General features: G+C 47.5%; 1 protein-coding gene across 7 annotated transcripts in view; it reads right to left on the bottom strand.

Moving 5' to 3' along the window:
• Positions 1-22496, bottom strand: part of Kcc (solute carrier family 12 member kcc) — a 104233-nt gene that overhangs the window by 22759 nt on the left and 58978 nt on the right. Inside the window, exon 1 of one of the 7 annotated variants that reach the window (XM_076811425.1) lies at positions 5048-6625. The exons of the other annotated variants lie outside the window; for them this stretch is intronic. Coding sequence (XP_076667540.1) covers positions 5048-5117 — 70 coding nt within the window. The 5' untranslated portion in view covers positions 5118-6625. Of the gene's footprint in view, positions 1-5047; positions 6626-22496 lie in introns of those variants that run through there. 7 annotated transcript variants of the gene reach the window in all.

Genomic DNA, 22496 nt, shown 5'->3' with positions numbered 1-22496 from the left:
GGATGTATCCCATCTTCTGGTGGATTTGAATTTCGAAGGGGTATTTCCTCCGAGATAAGAGCTTCGGCTCTCTATATTCGGCCCTCCAGCTACCCCTGCCAATTCTCTTTTCTTATCTATCTGTATTGTAAAAATACGGGAAACTACCTTCCAATTTACGAACGCCGTCGGGAGAGCGTGGTGCGCTTCGGCATCGTTACACCTTCGTCGACGGATAGTTAAGAGCGGAGGCTCGTCGAAGAGACAGCGGCTCGCCGACAGCTTCAATTTCAAAGCTGGCATTTCCCAGTAGCCTTGACGTCAGCGCGTTCGAGCGTGCCTTCGAGAAAATTCACGCTCCGCTCGCTCCTAATTGGCGATTATTTAAATTTCATCGGGCAACGAGACGGCTTGCGCACACCGTATCGGACACCGCGATCCCCGAGGCTGCAGGCTCTCTGTCGCGGAAACACCGCGAAATACCAACAAGCTTCCGAAGCTTTCGTTTGCTCTGTTCTCTCCATAGAATTACCTCGCGGCAACGAAATTTCTGTCCCGTCCCGTTTCGCGCCGATGAACACGGGCCTGTATTCCCTTCGTCGGCCACAATGGCGCCACTGAATATACAGCTCCGGCGAGGATCCTGTTAAACGATTACTGCCTGCGCCAGCAACGCGACATTTCCACCGATTTTCGAAACAGTGTACACTGTCACGCGTCAGAGGATGAATAAAAAAGAAATGTTTCCCGCGAAGGTGTTCGCCACTCGACCCAATTCACCCCCTCCGAGTTTTATCGCCGTTCCACCGTCAACGAGATATCGTTGAAACGTTCGAAGCTCGCGAGTTGAAAGTTCACGAGCCAGAGCTTTGCATACGGTAATGAAAATTTACGGGGACGCGGCAAGCTTGAGAAATGGCGGAGGTACAAAGCTTTTAAGCTGAAACAACCATTTTCCTTTAATGTACAGTGTAACGGGGGATCAGGAGATCCTGACTGCGAAATGAAGCATTTCTAGGCTGAGAAGAAGAAGAAGAAGAAGAAGATGAAGAAGAACAAGAAGAACAAGAAGCAGATGAAGAATTCATTTAAATTCCTTGATATTCCCCGTCGAAAGGAAGGAATTTCTCTTGGTAAGATGAATATTAAAGAAGTTACACGATGTCCTAGTTTATGGTGACCGATTGTGTATGGAAATGACTCTTAAACGCTTGCGGACGAATAAATCTTATTTTAAAACTGTGATAAATGTGGAAAATAAATCCCTGGAACTTGAACCGATCTGTGTAACGTGTTCCTGCTGCTGATTAACTAGCCTTGAAGGAACGCAGGAGTTCCAAGGAGACACAGACTGCCGTGGCAGACACAGTAAAGTGTGTCTGACTAGAGACGATCCGTTGTCACTTGCGCTCCTCGCGTCTCTGGCCTCGCTGCCCCTTACATTCTAAATAGCCTCTCCTCTTCACATTGCAGCTGCATGGTCAATATTTTACCACATTTTTTCCTCCCCACGCTGTTATGAATTATTCAGAGGAACATGAATTTTTCAGCGTAAAATTTCAAAATCCCTCGACTGACCTCTTCTATTCGGAATATTTTTAACGCCACCTTTTACCTCGGAATTCCATCAGCGTGCTCGGTAGAGCTTACACCCGTGAACCTGGTGTCGTTATTATAATTCTTCCATTCCCAGCACGATTGATCAAGCCGAATCCGGCGAGTACCTGTAACGGAGCTGGCGCGAATCGCGCGCACCGCAAAAACACCAGCGACCGTTTTGCGGCAAGGGACGGTGCAGTTTCGGCCGCGTCATCGAATCGCCGATTTCCTAGCGCTGCACGGCGGCGCATCGTCCAATTGGAAATTCGGGCAACCATCGACGCGTGCACTCTATCGGATTACGCTCGCACATTCGCAATATCCGCCGGCGTAAACTGTTTCGCGAATAGTGCTGGCCGCGAATTTTCCGCGCCGCCACGTTCCTCGAAGAAACTTTCTCTCGTGGAAAGCTACACCAATGGCTCGGGGAAAGACGCGTTCGTTTCTAGTCTTTCATAAGTAGGGGCTCGCATTGGAGTAAGTTAATGAATACTTGCCGTACAAGTTACTCGAAGTATCTCTTGCATTATTCTGACGAAACTACAGTTCTATTCATTCGATATTCCCAGTTTCCACGTGCACAACTGTGAACGCGTGTAAGCGTAAGACAAATGTGTGCACCTCTGTGTGGCTCCTTGTAACTTAATCATATTTCCTTTGTTCACCCTTGAACGTTCTCCTCGAGCGTATTCTGCCGTACGCTGTAGTGCAAGAAATATTCGAAGGAAGAGCTCGATATAAATGTGAAATGTGGAATAAAGCGTGTTCGCCGATGAGCACGATGAATTATGTAATTCAGCCCCGTGACAGAACACGGGGATGCCGGTGGTATTTTAGCCGCGCCTTGGCCATTACGTTGCCATTCACGTTTCACACAGTCGGGGCCAGAATTTACGGGTGTGCGCGTGCAAACAACTGGATATTTTCCTGCACGTATTTATATGCCGCATCCCGCTTTCCGCACACGTAATATGTTAATGTGAATTTAGATGGAGCGGATCGCGTGCGCCGGGCTCCGACGGCGACGGAACAAGTGACCCGAAATATTTTTGGGGACACGACGACGGGAATACGAAAGGAACTCGCGGAAACTTTCCTGCTGGGTGGAGTTCCACCCTCCACCGCGAGGGACATCGTTAGGAACGCTGCTTCCCCAGCTTCTGCAGAAGACACGTTGACCCTTATCTTCGACCCTTGCGCGGCGAGAAAAGGATGCGGTGTAATTCGACGGGTGGTGGTGTCTTCGAAGTAAATGTACAGGAAGGGCATTTTTAGAACTCTGCTAGATGTTTGAAGGATGGAGTGGGGGAAGAGGGGGTGCTGTTGCGAAGTGCTACGTAAGGAAGAGGGTAAATAGGGTAGCAACTCGAGATTGGCCAATTTTCAAGGATGCCGGGACCGTCGAGATTAGGGCGGTGATTCGAGAGACAGGATAGGGTTTGGTAGCATCGAGTTTGGTTTGGAAGTTCGTTGGAGTATGGTTGAAGTTTCGGTAGTTCGCTGAGAAGAGGCCATTACGCTGCTCCTCGCATTAAGGACGAGTTTTGTTTTGTTTGCGAGAGTACTACTTTTGATGCTGCATACAAAGGATCTTTTTAAGTACGATACTGGAGTACTACTTTGCAACTGCTAGATGTTTTGTTCGTTCAAACAGAGATACTAAGAGTTAATGCGGCACTCTATATTAACCGAATGCTTTCGATATCTGGGCGAACATTGATTGGATAGTTTCTTGGATTTAATTTTCGTCCGATATAAAAAGTTCGTTGACTCTCCTGGATATGGGGCGGTTGGACTGGCCACAATTCCTCGGACCAAAATCGTTGGCCCACTTTCGTCGAGCTACGATGGAAAGCCAATTTCTGGGAAGTTGCAGCGCGACGTTCTTCACTGTGTCGCCAGGAACTTCGAACTCCGTGACGCGGGCCAGAAAGTTGGAGGAAAAATCGGAGTTTTCCACGTGGCCTCAATAACGTACGTTTGATATCGTCTGCGAGATATCGAGATTATGTATCGCGCATACGCGTGGGAAGAACAGCGTGCTTGGGGAAGTTTCTGAAAATTAAGCAGCTGCCCTACATTCCACCGTAATTTTTAAGAATTCCTCGTGGACACGGTATCGTTGTTCCCTTTTACGACGTTAGCGAGAATCTGTTGTACGTATCTTGGTTGGGCGCGTTACCACGACGAGTTCGATAATGTGCTCATTAGGTATGCAAGAGAGGTGTTGCCGCGGAGGTGGAACCTTTGGCGCAAGATTAGTGGAGAATGCTTCTTTGGATTGTGTGTGGATTACTGATACATTGTACAGAGGTATCTCCTCGTTCGTGTTCAGACAAAGGAACCTCTTTCGTTCACGCCTCGATAGTACCTTCCTCGCTCCACACCACCCAGAAACTTGCTAAACTGCACGCTTTTCCAAACAAGACATTCATCTCCTTACCACAAAGGTGCAACAATCGCAAAGCGAATCTGACGTCACGCTCCCAACGAGTTTGCACGGAATTGCTTAACCCAGTGCGCCACAAAAGACGCATTAACCCTCGACACCCCATTGAATCGGGCCAGAGAGCACCCTGGCAGCCTTCTACCGCGTGCAATCTCCAACTTCCGGGACGTCCCAACAAGCTGACAGGCTCGTAAATCTCGGAATCTTGCGACGTCAGCCGTGGGAGCTTCAATTCCACGGCCCTCGCATTATCGTGGACGTAAAACCGCCCCTATTCGGGAAGTTCCCCGGCCTCGAAGCGAGCCGCGTCTCCGAGAAGGCGCGGAGAATTGCCCGGCCTGCCGGTGGAACGGGGGTTTAATGTATTCGAGGAGAGGAGAGGAAAAGAAGCTGTCGCGGGGACCCAATTTCAGCTGAACCCTCGAGCCGTCTCGTCGCCAGGGCGAAACGTCGAAACCGGGACTTGGAATTGGAATCGAGTTCGAGCCAGCCGCAGCGAACTTTGCCCTTTGATTGTCGCTCTCCACCGTTCGAGGCAATGTTTCACGTTCTGCTGATCAAAGGCGACACGGTCTACATTGCATCCAGCGCGGTGGATTCGCGGGCCGCGAGATTCTCGCGAATAAGTGAAGGGAGATTGCTTCCGAGGTCTCTGGAGGGTGGAAGAGAAATGGAGCAATTGAAAAATTCAGACGGAAGCTTCTGTTTTGGAGGGACGTTTCAGATTGATATCAGATTGCGAGAAAAATTCTGCGGAGAGATAGATTCTTAGGGAGATGGAAAATCGTAAAAGTATCTTATCAACGTTTGATAACAGAATGATAATGCTTGGATAGTTCGTCTTATCTTTGCATTCCTCAAGATCAGGCATTAAGGCAACTTAACGTATTTAAATTCCCTGTCAAGTTTTCTAATCTACGTCCGAGTTTCCTTATAATTTTACAGGAGTAATTGACGAAACTAAGTAGATGTATGTTGAATCTACTTAGGACTGATAAAAGGTAACGAATGCAATCATACCGGTTTCCATACGAGCTGGTGAACCATCAGGCACACTTTTGCCCTGAGATTTCGGCGTGCCTTCACTCATGGTTGCAGCACGTCTTCGGTTCCTGCAGGGTGGGTTACCCTAGGCTCTCCCTCTTTCTGCCGCCTTCTGGAGCTTAGCGTCTTCTACGACCCACTGATGCTCCCTTGTTTGGGTACGTTTATGGTCCTCCTACGTTCCTCCACCTCCCTTCGAATACTCAAACTTTACTATCCTTGTTCTTCCAATTACAACTTGTTAGTCACGATGTAGGGTGGTAGACTGAAAGGACTTGCTCTCTTTCTTTCCAATCGACGTTTACCTTGACAATCTCGCCGAGGTAACTAGTATTTGGCACTTCGAACTCTTCCGAGCTGGGATTCTCTTCCTCTTCGGTTCAAGGAGATTTTAACATAAATTACAGCCGTGTTCTTCACCCTTCGATACTCAGTTCCTGTTCGCGTCCTTCAACGAACCAACAAACACAGCATCTTCGGTTTCACTTCTCACCGGCGTCGAGTTCCCGTGAAGAACCTCTTGCGGAACTTTGATAAACTCGCGACACGCGTGTCTCCTTGAGTTCGTGTCGGAACTGCGAACGGTATCGAAGCTGTCGGTGGAAGCTGGAGGACGCGGTGCACGCGCTAGCGACCCGGTCGTAGCCGAGATGCCGGGAGCAGCGATACGAGAACACGCGGGCACGGGCACCCTGACTGCTTCCGCGGAGGGTGTGTAGTATCCTGTTCAACGCTTCAGCCTGCTCTTCCGCATCCCTCCTTCCCCGGCGGCGCGGCAGGCGGCTAGTACGCGAGCCTCTCTCTGTCGCGGTGTCACAAGGTCACGGGGGATCAGAGGACCCTGTGGACCACTGCTCCAGATCCAACGGCACGCACGCAGTCGGCTTCTTGGCCAATCGGACGCGGCCCCGTGCACGCTCGCTCTCCTCTAATTAAACGACGGAACGACGATCCCCGGAAGTCCGTTCGGGAGGATCGATCGTTCCCCGATTGGTACGTAGGCGCATCGACAGGTGCAGGCAGGCTGGATTGGAACGGCAACCTTTCGGCAACTGCCGCGGGATTCACTGTAGGTCCGCCGCGGACAAGGGGGTAGCTGTATCCGGAGAGCGGAGTGTGCGTGCGTCTGTCTAGCGGTCGTGGAGCTGGCGCGGAGCTGGATCGCGGTTGCAGGTCACCACCCCTGGACGCTCGTCTTCCCCGTGGCTCGGATGCTGCGGAGTGCTGGAGCACCTTCGCCACCCTCTGGCGGCCCCCTCTCTACCGCCCCTTTCCGCTGCCGCTCTGGCCTCACCCCCTTCCAGCGGACCTAGCTCGGCCTCTCGGTGCGTCTTCTCGGGCGAAATCGTATATCGGGCGTGGAACGCGACCGACTGCTTCGAGACCCGCGGCCGGGGCAGGTTTCCCTCGTCAGGAAACGGGGAATACGGGGAAAAGGAGTCGAGCGACACGACACAGCACGGCACGGCACACGGCGACGAGGACACGGCCGAACGGGGGTTAGGAACGAACACTCCCGGCTTTTCCAGGCCTCTCTCCTTCCCTCCTCGGCCTGCGCACGCTCTATCGGCCACCCTCTCTCTCTCCCTACTCTCTTTCTTCCACTCTCGCAACACGGCCCGCTCTCTCCCTCTCCGACGAGCTTTCGATCTTCTCCTTTTATCTCGCGACTCTTCTCCCTTCGTTTCTCGCCCCCTGTCCCTCCGCTCGCAGCACTCCCCCGCGCCTAGGCCTTATCCTTCTCCTTTCGCACGTCGATCCTCTCGGTCGCACCCGCGCGAGCCAGCCGCGACGCGTCCCGGGCGCTCCGAGCAGCGAGCCACCGCTTTTCCACCCCCGTATCGCGCCTGCGCGACCACCCTGGGGAAGCCTCCCTTCCTCTCTCTCTCTTTCGACTCCCCGCTGTCCACAGAGGGGGAGAGAGAGAAGCAGGTGCGTCCCCCTTTCTCTCTGCCACTCTTTCACCCCCCTTTGCTTCTTTATGCTACAGCGATCTCATCTCCCTTCCTCCTTCTATTTCTTCTTCGTCTATCTTGGTTCCATGGACGTCGTTCACAGTTTTTAGTGCGTTCCGGTCGAAAAAAGGACCCCCTGACCTACTGATTCGTGCTGGTCACTTGTTTCTAGTCGATTGCACGTGCTGGTTAATGATCTAGAGATGCGGCAGCGTCGAGACGCCATATATATGTCGACTGTCGCTACCGCTATCATTTACTCGTCGCCCGGCTAATCTAACCTAAGCTGAAACTTATTTCATTAATATCTCATCATGCCTGCAATATTTTCTAACTTTAAAGGCATTTTTCTTATGTAAACCGCGTATAAGCTTTCGAATAAGACCAATTTCAATAAAATCGGTCCACCCATGACAGAGATATCGTAGTATCGTCTCATGGATCAGTCGGAAACGGTAAGATTTTTCTCCTGATTCTTCTGCTTCTTCTTCTCCAGTCAAAACTTTCGTCAACATAATATGTATACGCGTTACACGCACACCTTCAGCCAAAAGAAACTAAACATGATTCGATCGTCAATCGCTATCTTCACTATGCAATCTACTTCAAACTTTGACAGCTTACCGTCAACTTATAACCAAGTTATAAACGTGTTTTTACAAATATGTATCGTTGTGCCATTGAATTGCAACCAAAATGCAGTCTCAAACACAAGATAAGTTGCCGAAATTTGAATTGCGACATGTTTGAATATCATCAAACTGTTTTTTATTTGTAACTAAACTGAGGATTTTATGTATATATAGATAATCGAAGCTTAAAATGATGCTGTGACTGAATTTATCCTTAATTCTGTTCCGTGATAATTTGTAAGGTATAATATTAAAAATTATCTGAAGTCATTCCCTACACAAATTATCTTTGTAAAAAAAGTGAGATCCCCATAAAAAAACTTCAAAAAAGTAAAAAAATCACGCCATTTACATGAAATCAAATAAATCACAAAAGAATAGAAGATAATAATAATTATCATGTACAAAAAAATAGAAGATAATAATAATTATTATTATCTCCTATTATTTTGTGATTTATTTGATTTCATGTACTTGGCGTAATTTTTTTACTTTTTTGAAGTTTTTTATGGGATTTCAAAAGGCTGCACTGATGGCGATTTATGAGAATCGAAGGATCCCAGGTACGGTTCGGGATCGAAGGATCTGAATGATCCTGTGTCGAGTGTCTTCTAAAGTAGTCGAAATCCCCGATGCCTTCGGCTTTTGTAGATTGTCAATGTTTCCAATTCTTTCTCTGGGAGGGACTATTCATCTTTCCCCATCTTCCTCAGCATTTCTTCATTTACTTTTTCCTGACATTAATCACTCGCTCGAATGCCTCTTTCTTCCCCCCTCGCATTCACTTTACCATAGCTCTTTCATTCTTCCCTCTCTCTCCCTCTCCCTCACCCCCTCGCTGCCGTGCATTCACATTCCTGATTTACTGTTTTGCATACACAAATCCGTTTTCCTTTCATCTCGCACGATTCGTCGCATATTTCCTATTCCGTCAGGAATACATCCCTCGAACCTCCTCAGCGATCGCATAATTCGAGCGATGATCAGTCCCAACGACGACGACGATCCATCCGAACGACTTTCGTCTAAACGAAACAAAAGGAGCTTTTTGTTTCGCGCGAAAATTCAGCGCGCAAGCGTCCCTCGAAATACCTTTTTCCCAGACGCGGATGTCTGTCCATAGCCCAACGACAATTCCACGATCGACCATCGAGCGGGAACGGAGTCGCGAATAAACGTGAATTCCGCGCGATTTCCCCCGGTTGTAATATTGCACTATTTAAGTGCCCGGGTTTACGCGGCGGGGCTTAACTCGGCTCCCATGGAAAAAACCAACGCGTTATTTTCTACATAAAGCGCGGTATTTATATCTTCGCGCGTATGCGCCGCCCTAAAGCCGGGGCTGAAAGCTCCAGCTCCCGCTGAAACGCTCCATCGAACGCTTATTCCCGCACTTCCCTCCCTTTTCGTATAATATTCTTAATACCGCACCTGTGATACAAAATTCACTTCTTCGCCTCATGGATTCTACTTCGTTACCAGCTGGCAACCGTAGTTAAGTCGTTGCAGATTCAAGGTTGATTTAAACTAGGCCGGGGTTAGGTTCAAGTAACGCCCGACCGGGGCTTAATCTACCGAAGGCAGGCCTGACTTATGGCTGAGCTTGATCCCTGCTAAACCTGCGTTCGGTCTGATTTAAGTCAGACCTTCCTCCCCATTAAATCCCTGTTACTTCTGCTTTCAGATCAACCTCCGCCTACTCATAAATGCACCTCTGAAAGCGCGCGGATGATTAAACTTTAACGCTCAACGAATACAAAGATCCGCCGGATGAAAGCACCAGCATTTTTCACGCTGCAGGTCGACGACCGGCATTTCCCGCGGGGAACCGCTTAAACGGTCCATTTATAAGTCGCGATCCGCGAACTTTGCGATGCAGATTTAATGGCGGGCAATTTGCAACGACGCGGCGTCTCATTTGTGGGATCATCGATCCTCCCGGATCCAATTTCTCGCGATCACGGCCGCCGCGATCCGACGTCCCCTGTAATCCCGTTCAAAGGACGCTCCTTCGGCTGCGAGCGGATAGGGGGCGCGCCACGATCCACCGGAAATTTGGCGAATTCGAGCCGTTTTTTTTCTTCGCGTCGTCGCTAATGACACCGGAATTTATTCTCCTATCCCATCGAGCTCCTCGTTCCAAATTGTCCGCGGAATAGAAAGTTTTTTCCCGACGCCCCGGGGGAGCGACTCCTTCCACGGGCGAATTTCGTGGATGTCCTTTTTCCACGCGTTAACGACGCTGCAGGGACGCGTTCGCGAGAATTTTTACGACCGTCGCGAATTGTTCGAAGCGAGAACGCCGCCGTGCTTCTCCCCAAGAGAATTTTCTTTATATCACGGGAATTTCTGTGCAAATTTCGTGCATCGCTTTGCATAGTGACGACGCCCGGGAGATTTTTACGCGCCGCCTTCTCTTAGTTATTTGCGCAAATTCCTCAAAAGTAAAATTCTTCCTCGGACATTCGACGGAGATTGCGATTCCTTCGGGCGTTAATGATGCTCTCATCGATGAAACGACGTGGGAGCTTTCCAGATTCTTTGGCAGCACCGCGTGGGTTCGAGGAAGGACCAATTGTCGCCGTTCAATCGCGAGGATTAGGTATCTGCGGGAGGAGATCGAACGTTTCCGCATTCTCGAGACGCGGAACGCTCGGTGGACGCCTCTCGGGGATGCATTTTCGTGGGATTTTTAGAGGAGCGCGACGCCGGGAGGAAGCTCCTGTGGGGCTTCCTCGCGATTCGGATTTCCCGTAAACAAGAATTCATCGGGGTCGACTTCGTCGATCACCGAAATCCCCTTTAAGGGGGAACAAGTATTGGCGAAACGGGAGCACGAGAATCGTTCGTGTTGCCTTTATCAGAAATTGCTTCTCGGAAGTACCCAATTACCATTCGAGGAAAGGGAAAAAATTGGTAATTGGAGCCCGTATTATGCCTTTCCTCTTTCTTTCCCCAGACGTGACTCGAAATCATAAAAGATCAGTGCTCCATAATCGGGACAGAATCAATTCGCCACTGAAGGACACGTAAGGTAATTGTGGGAGAGTTGCCGTACCCTACGCAAAATTGTCACCGTCTCTAAATTTTGCAATGAAAATTTGTTCCAAGGATACATATTATTAGTTGAACATCTTGTCCTACTACTGGCAATGAAGGAAATCGAAATTTTAATATCTGTCACCCTTAAAAAATTGAAACTAAAAACATCCATTTTTTAAGAGAGACGGAAATGTTACTCCGGAAATCTTTACTCCGGAAATGTTAACAATAATTTCGAAAATTGGTATTTCAACTTCAAAATACCACTTTTTCTAATTGTCAATGTTTAATGAAAACAATTTTTCTAAGCTAAAAATGTGCCATTTATCGCCTATGGAAACTCTAAAGTACTAGGTGTCTGTTAAATTTGATACTTTTTTCAGGTACTCAACCACCATGTATTTTCTTTTTGCAATTTTGACTTCAGATTCTGAATCAGCGACCTCAAAAACCCCTGTATACCAATTTTTGTACAAATCGGAAGATGCCTTCATATTTTGGCCAACTTTTTGACGAATGTGCGCCGCACTTTCGTATTTCCAAGTGCTGTGTCGAATATGACCTATTGTGGCCGAGAAATATTCCACAGAGTTCCTTTAACGTATTACAAAAGTTGTATCACGAAAAACTCTGAATTTTTAACTACTACGATAGCAAAAGTAAACTCTGCGTATAACTATTGAGGCAAAGTGCGGTAGGCTTACCTAAAAAAATAACAAAATCATTAAAAGTAATAATGAAAACACGTCCTGGCTTATTAATCTAACCTAAACGAACAGCCTAAAGCAAATAAAATCGACAGTGTTGTATTTTATTACCGATAACCCTGCAATACCGAAGGTGCGGCGTCTCTCCCAGTGCGGTATCTCTCCCGCAATTACCCTGCCTCCACATCTTCCTCCCAGTGTCTTGCAATTCCAGACACAGTTCGACGCTGGTACATTCAATAAGTTTTCTCCGAGATGATCAGAGCCGCGTCACTAATGCGTTTTTTTTACGATCAGCACGGCTATTTGCAAGCAAGCGTGCTCGCTGGAAGCGGAGCGTTGCCGTGCACGATGCGCCTTAATTAAGCGCGGTGCCACGAAATTTTGCAAGTAGGTTGCACGCTCGTAATTTATTCGACGAGCGCGGGCTCGTATTGCGTGGCCGCGGGGCGACTCGGTCTGATAATTTCCCTTGGAAAACTCGGGCGGCTCTTTCGCCGAAAACTTCGACGCGGACGTCTTCCCCGGGGTTATCGTGCCACTTTGCGGGATACGCGGAGCCTCGAACAAAAGATGGACGGGCCGAGTAGTTTACGTTTAACTTTGCTGCTCTCCTTTGGACTTCTTAACCCGAAGCCTTTCGCGGAGCCTTAAACGCAGGAGCGGTATCAACGATTAGAAGCGGACCTCTGTTTCGCGTCAGGGTTTAAGGGTGTTTCTTTGAGCGTGTAGAGGGGCTGAGAACTTTGAGTCGCTGGAGGACAGCGGTTGGCTGATTTCTCAGGGAGATTTTCCACGGTGTGGACCAAGAGAAGACGGAAGTTCCGGGTGAACCGAGGCGCGACAAAGTAAAGTTGACCCGCGCCAGCAAACAGAATGTTGACCGAGCTTTCCCACAAGTTTCTTCGCGAATCCGTCGCCAGACAACGCCACGGGGCGGTTCGGGGGCGGGGGCGAGATTAATTCGCCAGCAGACTCGGTGATCGGGAGTTTATCAGCCTTTCTTGGGACGTTGCGCGATCATCGTTCCCCCCTTTCCGGCGTTATTGCAGTTAGCCAGATACGATCTCCCGTCTGGCAGAGTTTCAAAACCGAGCGGCTTACTGTCATCGCGGGGCATCGTTTTTCGGGGCGCACAGGTTACCGCGTGTTTCTGACCCCTTAATCTTCGCGGACTCCGGAATGGAAGAACGGAGACGACTCGTTTATCGTTGGTGGGGAGTTTTTTGGTTACCCAGACGCGGGGAGGAAGGAAACGATTTCTTTCGCGGGGACGAACGGAATCGGGAATTCGGGGCGGTGTTCCGCGAGGGGGTTTTTCTGTCCCATAGTTGGCGAAGAAGTGGCACGAAAGTAATCGAAAATTCGTTGAGAATTATACGATTCCGTTCCGTGCCGCGGGAATCGGGGGCAAACGTTAGCAGCTTTTGATTCGGTGGATCGTTGCAATTTACGCGTGGCGCATCGATCCCATCTCGGTGTTTGCACGAAATCCCAGACGAGAATGATCCTCGGCAACGTTTGGCAGCAAGTCAAACGTCGTCAAGTGAAACTCCGAGCCCCGGCAAATACGCTTTGCGCCGCGCCGCGTCAAGCCGATATACCCCGCTGCTCCGGTGTTCACGTACTCGCGATTTACAGGCCCAGGTGGGCCGCGGACGCGGCGGGCGGGGGAGCTCGTATCGCGTAAACCGATGTAAATACACGGCGTCGTGTTCGAGTCTAAATGGCCGGGAGCCAATAATTAATTCCACCCCGCCGAGGTACCCGCGTTCTTCACCCTCTCCTCTTTCATTTGTCCGAGCTCGTCGGCCACGTTCGACGGCCGCGATGAGATATCGACGACACGGAGCCCCGGCGAACGCGTTCGCTACAAAGCGAAACGCTGGGTCCTGGCAGGAATTTATTATTTCGCCGCGATTTACGGGGAACAACCGTTATGGAGCGGGCACCGGAATGGCCATACTACTGAACGTGTCGGACACGACGGTAAACGACGCTGTGCGTGGGATGTTCATTGTTGGACGAAAAGGGTGGCGATAATAAATGGGGGTAGGGGAGAGCGGGGACAAAAGTAACACTTTTTACATTTGGCCTAGCCTGCAATTATTTTTTACAGATATGAAAATAAAAATTATGCCTTAAGGGGTTGGTTCATTGCGAGGTCGTGAAAATTGTCATGTTTTAGGATTTATTTTTTAGTAAACGGAATGTTCAACGTAAATAATGTTTTGTCTACTTATTAATACACTTATTGACAGTATAAAAATAATCTACTTTAATTTTTAAACAGTTTTTTTTTTAATATATATCGCACTGATGTGAGCGCCTTGAGAAAGCGATGCAGTGCTGGTGTAGGTGGTTCCGGGAGAACGACACATTTGAAACGAAAAATTCAAAGTGTGTTATAATTATTATGGGTTTGGTTATCGCCGGAACCAGGATTATTTTTACTGATAAAAAATTAACTAAATAGCGGAGGTTTGAAATTTAAGTGTCGAAATATGGTGAATTGTTCGCTCTCCCCTACGCATCGAAAATGTAGAGGGAGGATTGAAAATTTGATTTCTAGAAGACAGATACATAGAAATGTGAGAAAGACTGCCGCGCTTTCAGCGAAATATCATCAAATATCTTAAGGATGCATCGGACGTACAATATTAGACAAAAATAAATGAAACTTGAAATAATTGAATATCTTCATGTTACGCATACTAAATCTAGATGTAAGAAACTCGAACGACAGTTGTAGTCTTATGCTTACTCCTAGGAAGGTATTTTTCACTTTACAAATGCTTTCTCAAGCATTATTTGCTAAACTTTTGCCAGTGAACATGCCCTGAATTCACAATTTTCTCAAGTTATAATTTATTTCTTTAAAACGGTGTGGTAAAAACAATTGAAACTTGGCAGATACTTTCATCTACCCGTGTACTACATGTAAAAAAAATTGAAAACATTGGTACTATGTCTTCAACATTTTTTCAGCTGTTTTACTTGTAAAGGTCGTCTCTTTCCATAAGAGTACGTGTAAAATCAATGAAAATTAAAATCTTTATAACTCAGCAATCAGTTAGTGAATTCGTTTAAAATTTTTGGAGCACATCAGGAAGACTAGCAAGAACAATCTCACAAATTTTCATCCACTTGTTACCATTTTGAAGATAGGTCCAATACACCCTTAATTTAAAACAGTTGAGAAAATTCTAAAATTAATTAAATATAACAACTCACATATGAGTTCTTGCTAATTTGCTAGATGAAAGAAAAGTGAATTGTTCTCACAATTGTCTGAAGCCTCTGTATTTCAACCTTTTCCAATTTCTTTCGCCCATTATTTCCCACCCCCAAAGTTTGCCGCCCTAGCTCCTTCCTCGATTTTCTCAAGTGGAACGGCACGGAAATTTTGTGGAGTGTTTAGAAGCTGCAGCACGCAGCAGCCTTTACAGAGTACATCACGCGTGGGGATAGTTGTAAATTCGAGTGAAGCCAGAGTCATCCGTTGCAGGAAGAGAAAGGGGAGTAATTAAAGGATGCACGAGGTGGGTCGAAATGGCGAAGGAAATCCCTTGGAAAATTGGTAATAAATGGTGAACCGACGTTCGCCGTGGAGTTCAGGCCCGTGTGGGATTGTAAAGCTTCAGCCACGTAAACGTCGAACACAAGCGGAATCCGCGACACTAGTCCTCCCTGCTGCTAGTAGTTTGCGCTGATTAACTTCGTCAAGTTCCCTATCCCAGCGGGTCCCCGACTACGAGTGCAATCGATCGCGCTGATTTCGAGAAGGAGGCCCGCACTTGCGGCACTCGACGCTTTTTCACAGCCGATTCTCCCTCGTCTCTAAGTTTCAATCACCTTAGAGAACTTGGAAGTCGGAGAAACGAGAGGTAGGTATGCAAGGGGGACGGTCTCGTCATTGGAAACGTCCGTTTTCGGATAAAGCGGCAAGATAATGGTGAACGGAGGATATCGGAGGGAATAATAGAGAAATTGGAAACTGAGTGGAATTTCTGCCACCATCACAGAAACTGCAGGTTGAAAAGTATGGGTCGACCCGGGGAAAAAGTTGACAGCGCGACGGTGCACTGTTGGCAGAGTTACAAATTCCGACAATTGCAGTTGGAACTGTCTAGTTTCTATATGATATTATACGTGTTTTTTTTTTATCTCTGTGTGTCGTTCACCAGGATTTGCGTGTCTACCGCGAACCAAAGCGACGTGTTCACTGAATATTTCGCGGAGGTAGTTTCGAGCGGCCGGGATCGTGCGCGTGAAAAAATCCAGTCATTAAATCTTGCCAGGGAAACGGGCCGAATTTATTTTACCACCGTTCTCCTGTCTGTGTCAATACGGGAGAGACTTTTGGAATATATGCGCGAATGTACGCAAAAGGCCTGCGAAATATCCGTGGCAGGGTTGCTGCTCTTTCTCGATATCTCCATCGACATTCTGGCAAAATTGTGGATGCATTTTGACGTTCTTTTTAAACGATTTTATTCAGCTTCGATCCTCTCCTTGTTTGTTTGTATGGTTCAAATCTGGCAACTCAAATTTAAGCCACTTCCAACTATCCAATTGTCTTGAAACTTTGCAGGCGTTCGTAGTATATCACCATCGAAATTGCAGTACAAGAAAATAATTATTTTTTAGAGACTGTAGCACTACAACTAGAAAATAAAAAATATATAAAAAAATGTATGTTAAACGATTTTATTAAAAATGAAGTAAAAACTAAATTAAAAGCACTAAAAAGTAAAAAATAATTCTATTCTTGTACTTCAATTTTGATGGTGTTAATATCACTTTAAATAAAATCGTGAGGCACCATGTGCAACCAGAAGTTGAAGTATTAAAGTGATTCATCTCCTGTTATGAAATATCGTGCCCCACGATTTTATTAAAAGTGATATCAAACTTGAAGTACAAGAATATAATTACTTTTTAGTTTTTAGTGTTTTTAATGTAGTTTTTACTACGTTTTTAATAAAATCGTTCAACATAAATTTCTTTTTATATATTTTTCTTACCACTGACAATTCTTAGATGAGATTTATATTAAAAACATAAAAACTAGTGCTGCTTTTTGTAAATAAATTGTGTGCGAAGGTTTCATCGCGTAAAGGGAGAAGTCTCCTTCTCCTTTTGGTGATCGTCACTCTTTTCGACCTTCCGGTTGCTGCACAGTGGAATTTTTCCAACAACAGGGGAACAACATAGCTGCAGACTAAACGCTCGCGATTCGGTTAATTGCGTTACAGCTGTTTCGGCCAAGTTAATAGTGAACGGCTGGCACAAAGGACGCCTGTGATCGGGTAGCCGGTGAGCTCCTCTTTCATGCAGCAATTAGATTCAATTACAGGATCGCTCGACCGTAATTAGAGTGCCCTGTGCTTTTCTGCTCACAGGAACTACGTTTGCCTCGTGACTTACGATGCCCATCGACGCCTGGCGTCCTGATCCGATACGCTTCCCCGTGGAGAATGACAATTCACAGGAAAGCCTAATCGAGTAACAGTGATACTTCTTCGAGCCACTAAATATTCAAACGTTCCCTCGTCAATTACCCCTCCTCTCACTACGTGAACCAACTTACACACTTAAAACAGTACAAGCCAGAAACGAAAAGCATAGAAAAGGAAAGCCATCCCTCTAAACAGTCGTGCATGAAATTTCCCCGTCGTTCCGACACGTGCAATCGAATCTGAAAGGACGTCCCCGTTCTCCTCTCTTTTTTTCCAGCGGCGCTGTAAAACTGGGCACGGGCGAAAAGGTCAAACGTGCAAGAGTATCGGTTGTTAATGAATTGATATTGCGCAACCGACGCTCGTTTCCGCGACGCTCACTCGCCCTGGCCTTTAATTTTAATTACACCCCCGGCGAGCGTCGCTCAAGATTTTTCGTTGCGCAACAGCCCCTCGCCCCGGCGCCCTTCCCCCGTGTTTTCCTGGCCCTTTTGCCTGTTTTTTTTAGCCGTCGGCGTCGAATTCATCCCGTAACCGCCTGACTCGGCGAGGAAAATATGCGGCGCACGGTTTGACGAGCTTTTTTCCCCCCCGGCCGCTAACGAGCCCGTTGATTGGACCTCCACGGGATTAATATATCGACTCTCGCCTGGACAAAAGGCGGGAATCGAGGGTACAAACGGGGCCCGTTTGTTCTGCAACGATACCAGAACAACGGGAGCACGTTTTCTCGCCAGTTTCGGCGAATTCCACGCTCCCCTGCAACGATGTTTCCTCCATTGTTCCATCGTACAAACATCGGGGGAGGGGAGGGGTGGAACCGATCGGCGAGATCGAAGCGGGTAGGCGGCAGAGGCAGCTGGGGGTTTATCAGCTTTCAGTGGTATCGCTCGATGATCCAACGATTCGCGCGATGGAGGATGGGCGAAACAAATAGGATAAACTTGCGAAGTATTTGGGTTAAGAAGCTACAACTTGAACTACCTCTTGACATCGTTTTCCTGGATAATGAGATACTAACTGTAGTTCTCGGGAAGTTTCTTCAGCGGGCTTATTTGCGCTAATATCCTGGTTATGCAGCGACTCGCGTGATAGTAACCACTGATCCCTCAGTAAATATCTACCTTGGAACACCTTTAGGGACGAGCAAGTGAATGATAGCGGAGGAAGAAGGAAGCGAGGTCCGTCGACCGTCCATTCGACTTTCAGTGAGAGAAATGGTGGTCGCAGGTATCTGGCAGTCGAAGACCGTCGCGGGATGGGCGAAGACCGTGAACACCAAGGTGTTCCACAATCAGCTGGCGATAAATCGCCTTTCAAATCGCGGTGGCATTCTCCTGACGCGCAACCTCTTTTCAACGGAGACGACCGCATCCCTTCTCCTCCACCCCACCCCCACCTCCCTCCCTCCCAGCCCGTCGAGCTGGCTGTAAACGAAAACGAACGGCTTTATCATCGGCGGAATTGCAGGCCGGATGCTGTCATTAATTTAGCCGACACAGTTTGCCCAGCTCCGCCCTTTTCTCTCGTGTCGCCCCGACAGCGATACCTACGGACAACCCCGGGACCACCGACGCTGTAATCCCCCTGACGTCACGCGGATCAAGGGGAAACAGGAGAAAATAATCATTCTCTCCGGGATAATCACCTTCACGCGGCGAGCTCGCAACGGCTGACAGCCATTAATTTCCCAACTTAGCAAAGAAATGACGCCGCGCCACTGTGCAGGGTAAATGCAAATTCAAATGATTTCGATGGCGCAGATTATGCTGGGATCGCCACGGAATACGGTAACAAAGTACTTTGCAATTTCTAGACTCCCTACTGCCTCTTCTAAATCCGTGACGCGCAGTAACGAGTGCAGTCTAGCTTTCAAAGAAATATCGATCCCACTTTTCCGAAACAATCAGACTCAATGAAAAGGAGGCCTGACTCTCAGGGGAAAACAAAAAGACCAATGTCTCCGTCGTTGCTCTCATTCGTGACACCCTGACCGCTCTCGTAGTCTTCTCGCTTGACCATCGATATTTTCCAATCCCTATTGTGACAGATCCCTGTTTGCTTGTAATATGTTAAAAGTGTGGATGTTTCGAAGTAGATGAAGGGTGTGTATCAATTATCGAGAGGACAGCGAAGCGTGGAGTAACGTGAATTTAACCCCAAACAGGATTCAGTCCTGCAGAATCCGAGTGTGAAAGTAGTTGGAGGGAAACAGGAGCGAGATGAAGGCTCAATGCTTTTAAACTCGATTAAAAACAACCTCCAATTTAAATATGATGTAGTCTTTAGTGATATTTAAACGTACCTCAAAGGATTTTTCGAAATTTTGAAAAATGACGATTTTACAGCTGTTTGAAGGTAAGTGCTAACTTTTTTTCAATACATTATAGCTATGGAAGTAGTAAACGGATGGAGATGAGCTTTACGGTGCTTATAGAGAAGACATTGAAGTTTTAAGAAAAAATTAAGAGTTTTCCTCCTTCAGTTTTTTTCAAATACTTACCATTTTCGAGAATCCTGTATAAGAATATCAGGTATAGCCGCTTGGCCGCTGCGAGTACCTCGATGCTGGGCGACGCAGCGTCAACTTTCGAAAATTTTTACAGGGCCAATTTTAAAATGTCCATATTTTTAAAAAAATTGTATATCAAGGGAACGGATAGAGCTATATTCTCCTTTTCTCAGATTTTAAAAATCGCGCCCGATGTTAAAAACCTGCATTTGTTTAAAATAATTGCACAAAAATTGTTCAATTTTTTTTTAAACTGAAATAATTTTTTCCTAAAACTTCAATGTCTTCTCTATACGCACCGTAAAGCACATCTCCATCCGTTTACTACTTCCATAGCTACAATATATTTTGAAAAAAAAAGTTAGCACTTAACTTCAAACAGCTGTAAAATCGTCATTTTACAAAATTTTGAAAAATCCTTCGAAGTACCTTTAAATATCACTAAAGACTACATCATAATCAAATTTCAGCAATCTACGAAAACTTACTCCGAAATCTGTCGGAGTTCGCATGGAATGTCCCGTACACATCGAGCGGATGCTCCGAAAGCGGATTGTCGCAACGGAGCCCTCGGGAGAGGCATCCGCGAGAACGAGGGAAAAAATACCCCGTGACTGGTTGGCCGTAGAGGCGAGGGCGCGGGCCGAGAGGGTGAGGGGTGAGGATGGCTGAAAGTAGGCCAGTGGGTGATCGGGCCGCACCACACCCTCCCCACACACCACCCCAAACGCTTCTCCACGCTTGCGTAACGTAACGTTCCCCGGGTTTTACGTCATCGTGCTGCCGCGTAACGTCACTGCCGACCGCCACGCTCCCCTTCAGCCCCTCTTCAGCCCCTCCAGCGGAAGCACAGGCATAAAAGGCTGGCGCCTCGAGTCGAGGGGTTCCGTTAAACCGGGGGGGTGGGGGGGGGGTGGGGGTGGAGCCGAGTGTCACCCTCGGTTCTTTGCTTTCGGTACCCTTTCGACCGCGCAATTCTTCGCCGCGATTGAAAAATGACCGCGACGGGAGCTGGGGGGTGGTTCTTCTTTCACCAGCACGGGAAGGTCGGGGGCATGAGTGGAGCTACGGGATCCCGCTCCACGCGGAGGCTGCTAGGAGAATTCCGCGTTGATATTATAGAAACTTTCAATCATGAACGTAGCACACCCTTGAGTACCTCGATTAGAGTTTCAATTTCAGGGACGAAGGAGATTCGAGGGCGGCTTGAACGAGAGAATTCATATTCGATGGAAGATGCTTGGGAGATGTGACGTTAAGGGGACCAGGCAGTCAGATCGCTCGAAAATCAAGTATTTTTTGCGAATTAATTACAAGGAGATGAATACCAATTGTGACTAGTAATTTTGGCTAATGTTTGTTAATACTATAAAGAGTAAAAAAAAATTATTTGAATAATATATACATATGTATGACAGCGCTATAGTAGCCTGATATATAGGTGTTTTTTTTCTGGAGCCGATGTTATATTGCAGTGATTCTGGCCGTGAGAAATTGAATTGTGAAATATCCTCTGAAATTGATTTTTTGTCCCGAGCCCCATTCTGCCCTGAAGCTATTAAAAAGAGAAAAAAAATCAAAATTCTAATAATGGCGGCTGCAAAATGGCAAATTTTAAAGAAACTTGATTTTTCGCCAGAGAAAAGAGCTATTTTATTTTTTTTTTGTCATAGCGGAAGTTTTCACAGACTTACGCGTAGGTTCAGGTCGCAACTAGACATGTTTCACATATGCTGAATTTATTTCAAATCGACTTCTACCTCCGATTTTTCGCAATCACTGCAAAACGATGAGGAAATATGATTCCGAGAAAAACGCGTTTAAAGTTTCGAAAGAGGAATTAGTCTACCTGCGTGCGCGCAGAAACGGTTTATGATGAGCTCGTCCTTTTCGGCTGTAAAATCCTTAATTTTGCGAATTTTAACATAAACCAAACGGCATTTTACTCGGGAAGGGTGGTACTTGCGGAAAATACAACAACAACAAAAAATCGAGTTTCTGATTGCCTAGTCCCCTTAAGCGCGGAGGCGAAGAAGACGTTCCTAAGATGGTCGAAAATCTCGCTAAAATTTAGGAACGAGGCCCGGGGGGTAACGGATAGCAGGCAACCCTCATCTTCGCGTATTCAAGCTCCATTAAGCCTGGCACCAGGAGCCCTGGTGCCCCGGGGCTATGGACCCTGGATAAGAACCCCTTCGAATTCCCCTTATCTGGGTCAAAGATATGCGCTGTCTCACTCCCTTTCCCCCCCCCCTCTCTCTCTCTCTCTCTCCTGCCTCTTCCTCGCCCCTCTGTATAGATATACGTATATGGAGATATAGGTACGTCTACACGCCAGGGTGTGCATCCTGCACGATAAACATCGTTGACACGGATCAGCGCGCAGACTTTTCGAGCTGGTCCACTCGTTTCTAATAATGTGCTGAGCGAGCCACTCGTGAGCGCGCGGACCGATTCGTACAGGGCCGATAAAAGGGAATATACTATTCTTCCCGCTGCTTTCTTTCGTCGTTTTTCGTGCTCGGAAACAATCGGTGCTTCTCCCTCAGCGCCGTTTGTCTCGGCACTAACGACTATTTGTCAGAGAATTTATCCCCTCGAGAATCGAATCAGCGTTTTTTTGCCGGAGAAATATTTTCCCGTCGCCGTCAAGCACAGTGGTGGTGCGAAGGAAGGTCGCGATCGATATTATTGCATTACACGTGTAATTCATTATGTCGCGGACGTCGAGACATCCGCTGCCATTAACCGACTGCGTTCGAGAAAAACGCGAACGATAATTACGAGGCTGTCTGTGCCGGACAGGCTTAAGCTACTTCGTGCGTCGCCTGGTCCGCAAGGTCAGCCCATGGCCGACGAATTATCGACTGGAAATTGCAAGTTGCGGATTATCGTTCGCGTCGGGGTCCTTAATGAGCTTTTCCTCGCGGCAATTTGCAACTGGCTGGGGTTACGTCACGCCGATCGCCTCTTGACACGTAAGCCAGCGGACACGTCCCTCCGCGTGTACCACCGTTCGCGCTGTCGACTACTCAAATCGTCGCCGAGGCTGACGAAAAGCGATCGCTCCTTGCGGAAGTCACGTAGCCCAGAGCCGCTGACATACCTACCGTCC

Source organism: Andrena cerasifolii, chromosome 4 (genome assembly GCF_050908995.1).
Source record: "Andrena cerasifolii isolate SP2316 chromosome 4, iyAndCera1_principal, whole genome shotgun sequence".
NCBI classification, from domain to species: Eukaryota; Metazoa; Arthropoda; class Insecta; order Hymenoptera; family Andrenidae; genus Andrena; species Andrena cerasifolii.
This window is presented reverse-complemented; position numbering and strand designations above follow the sequence as displayed.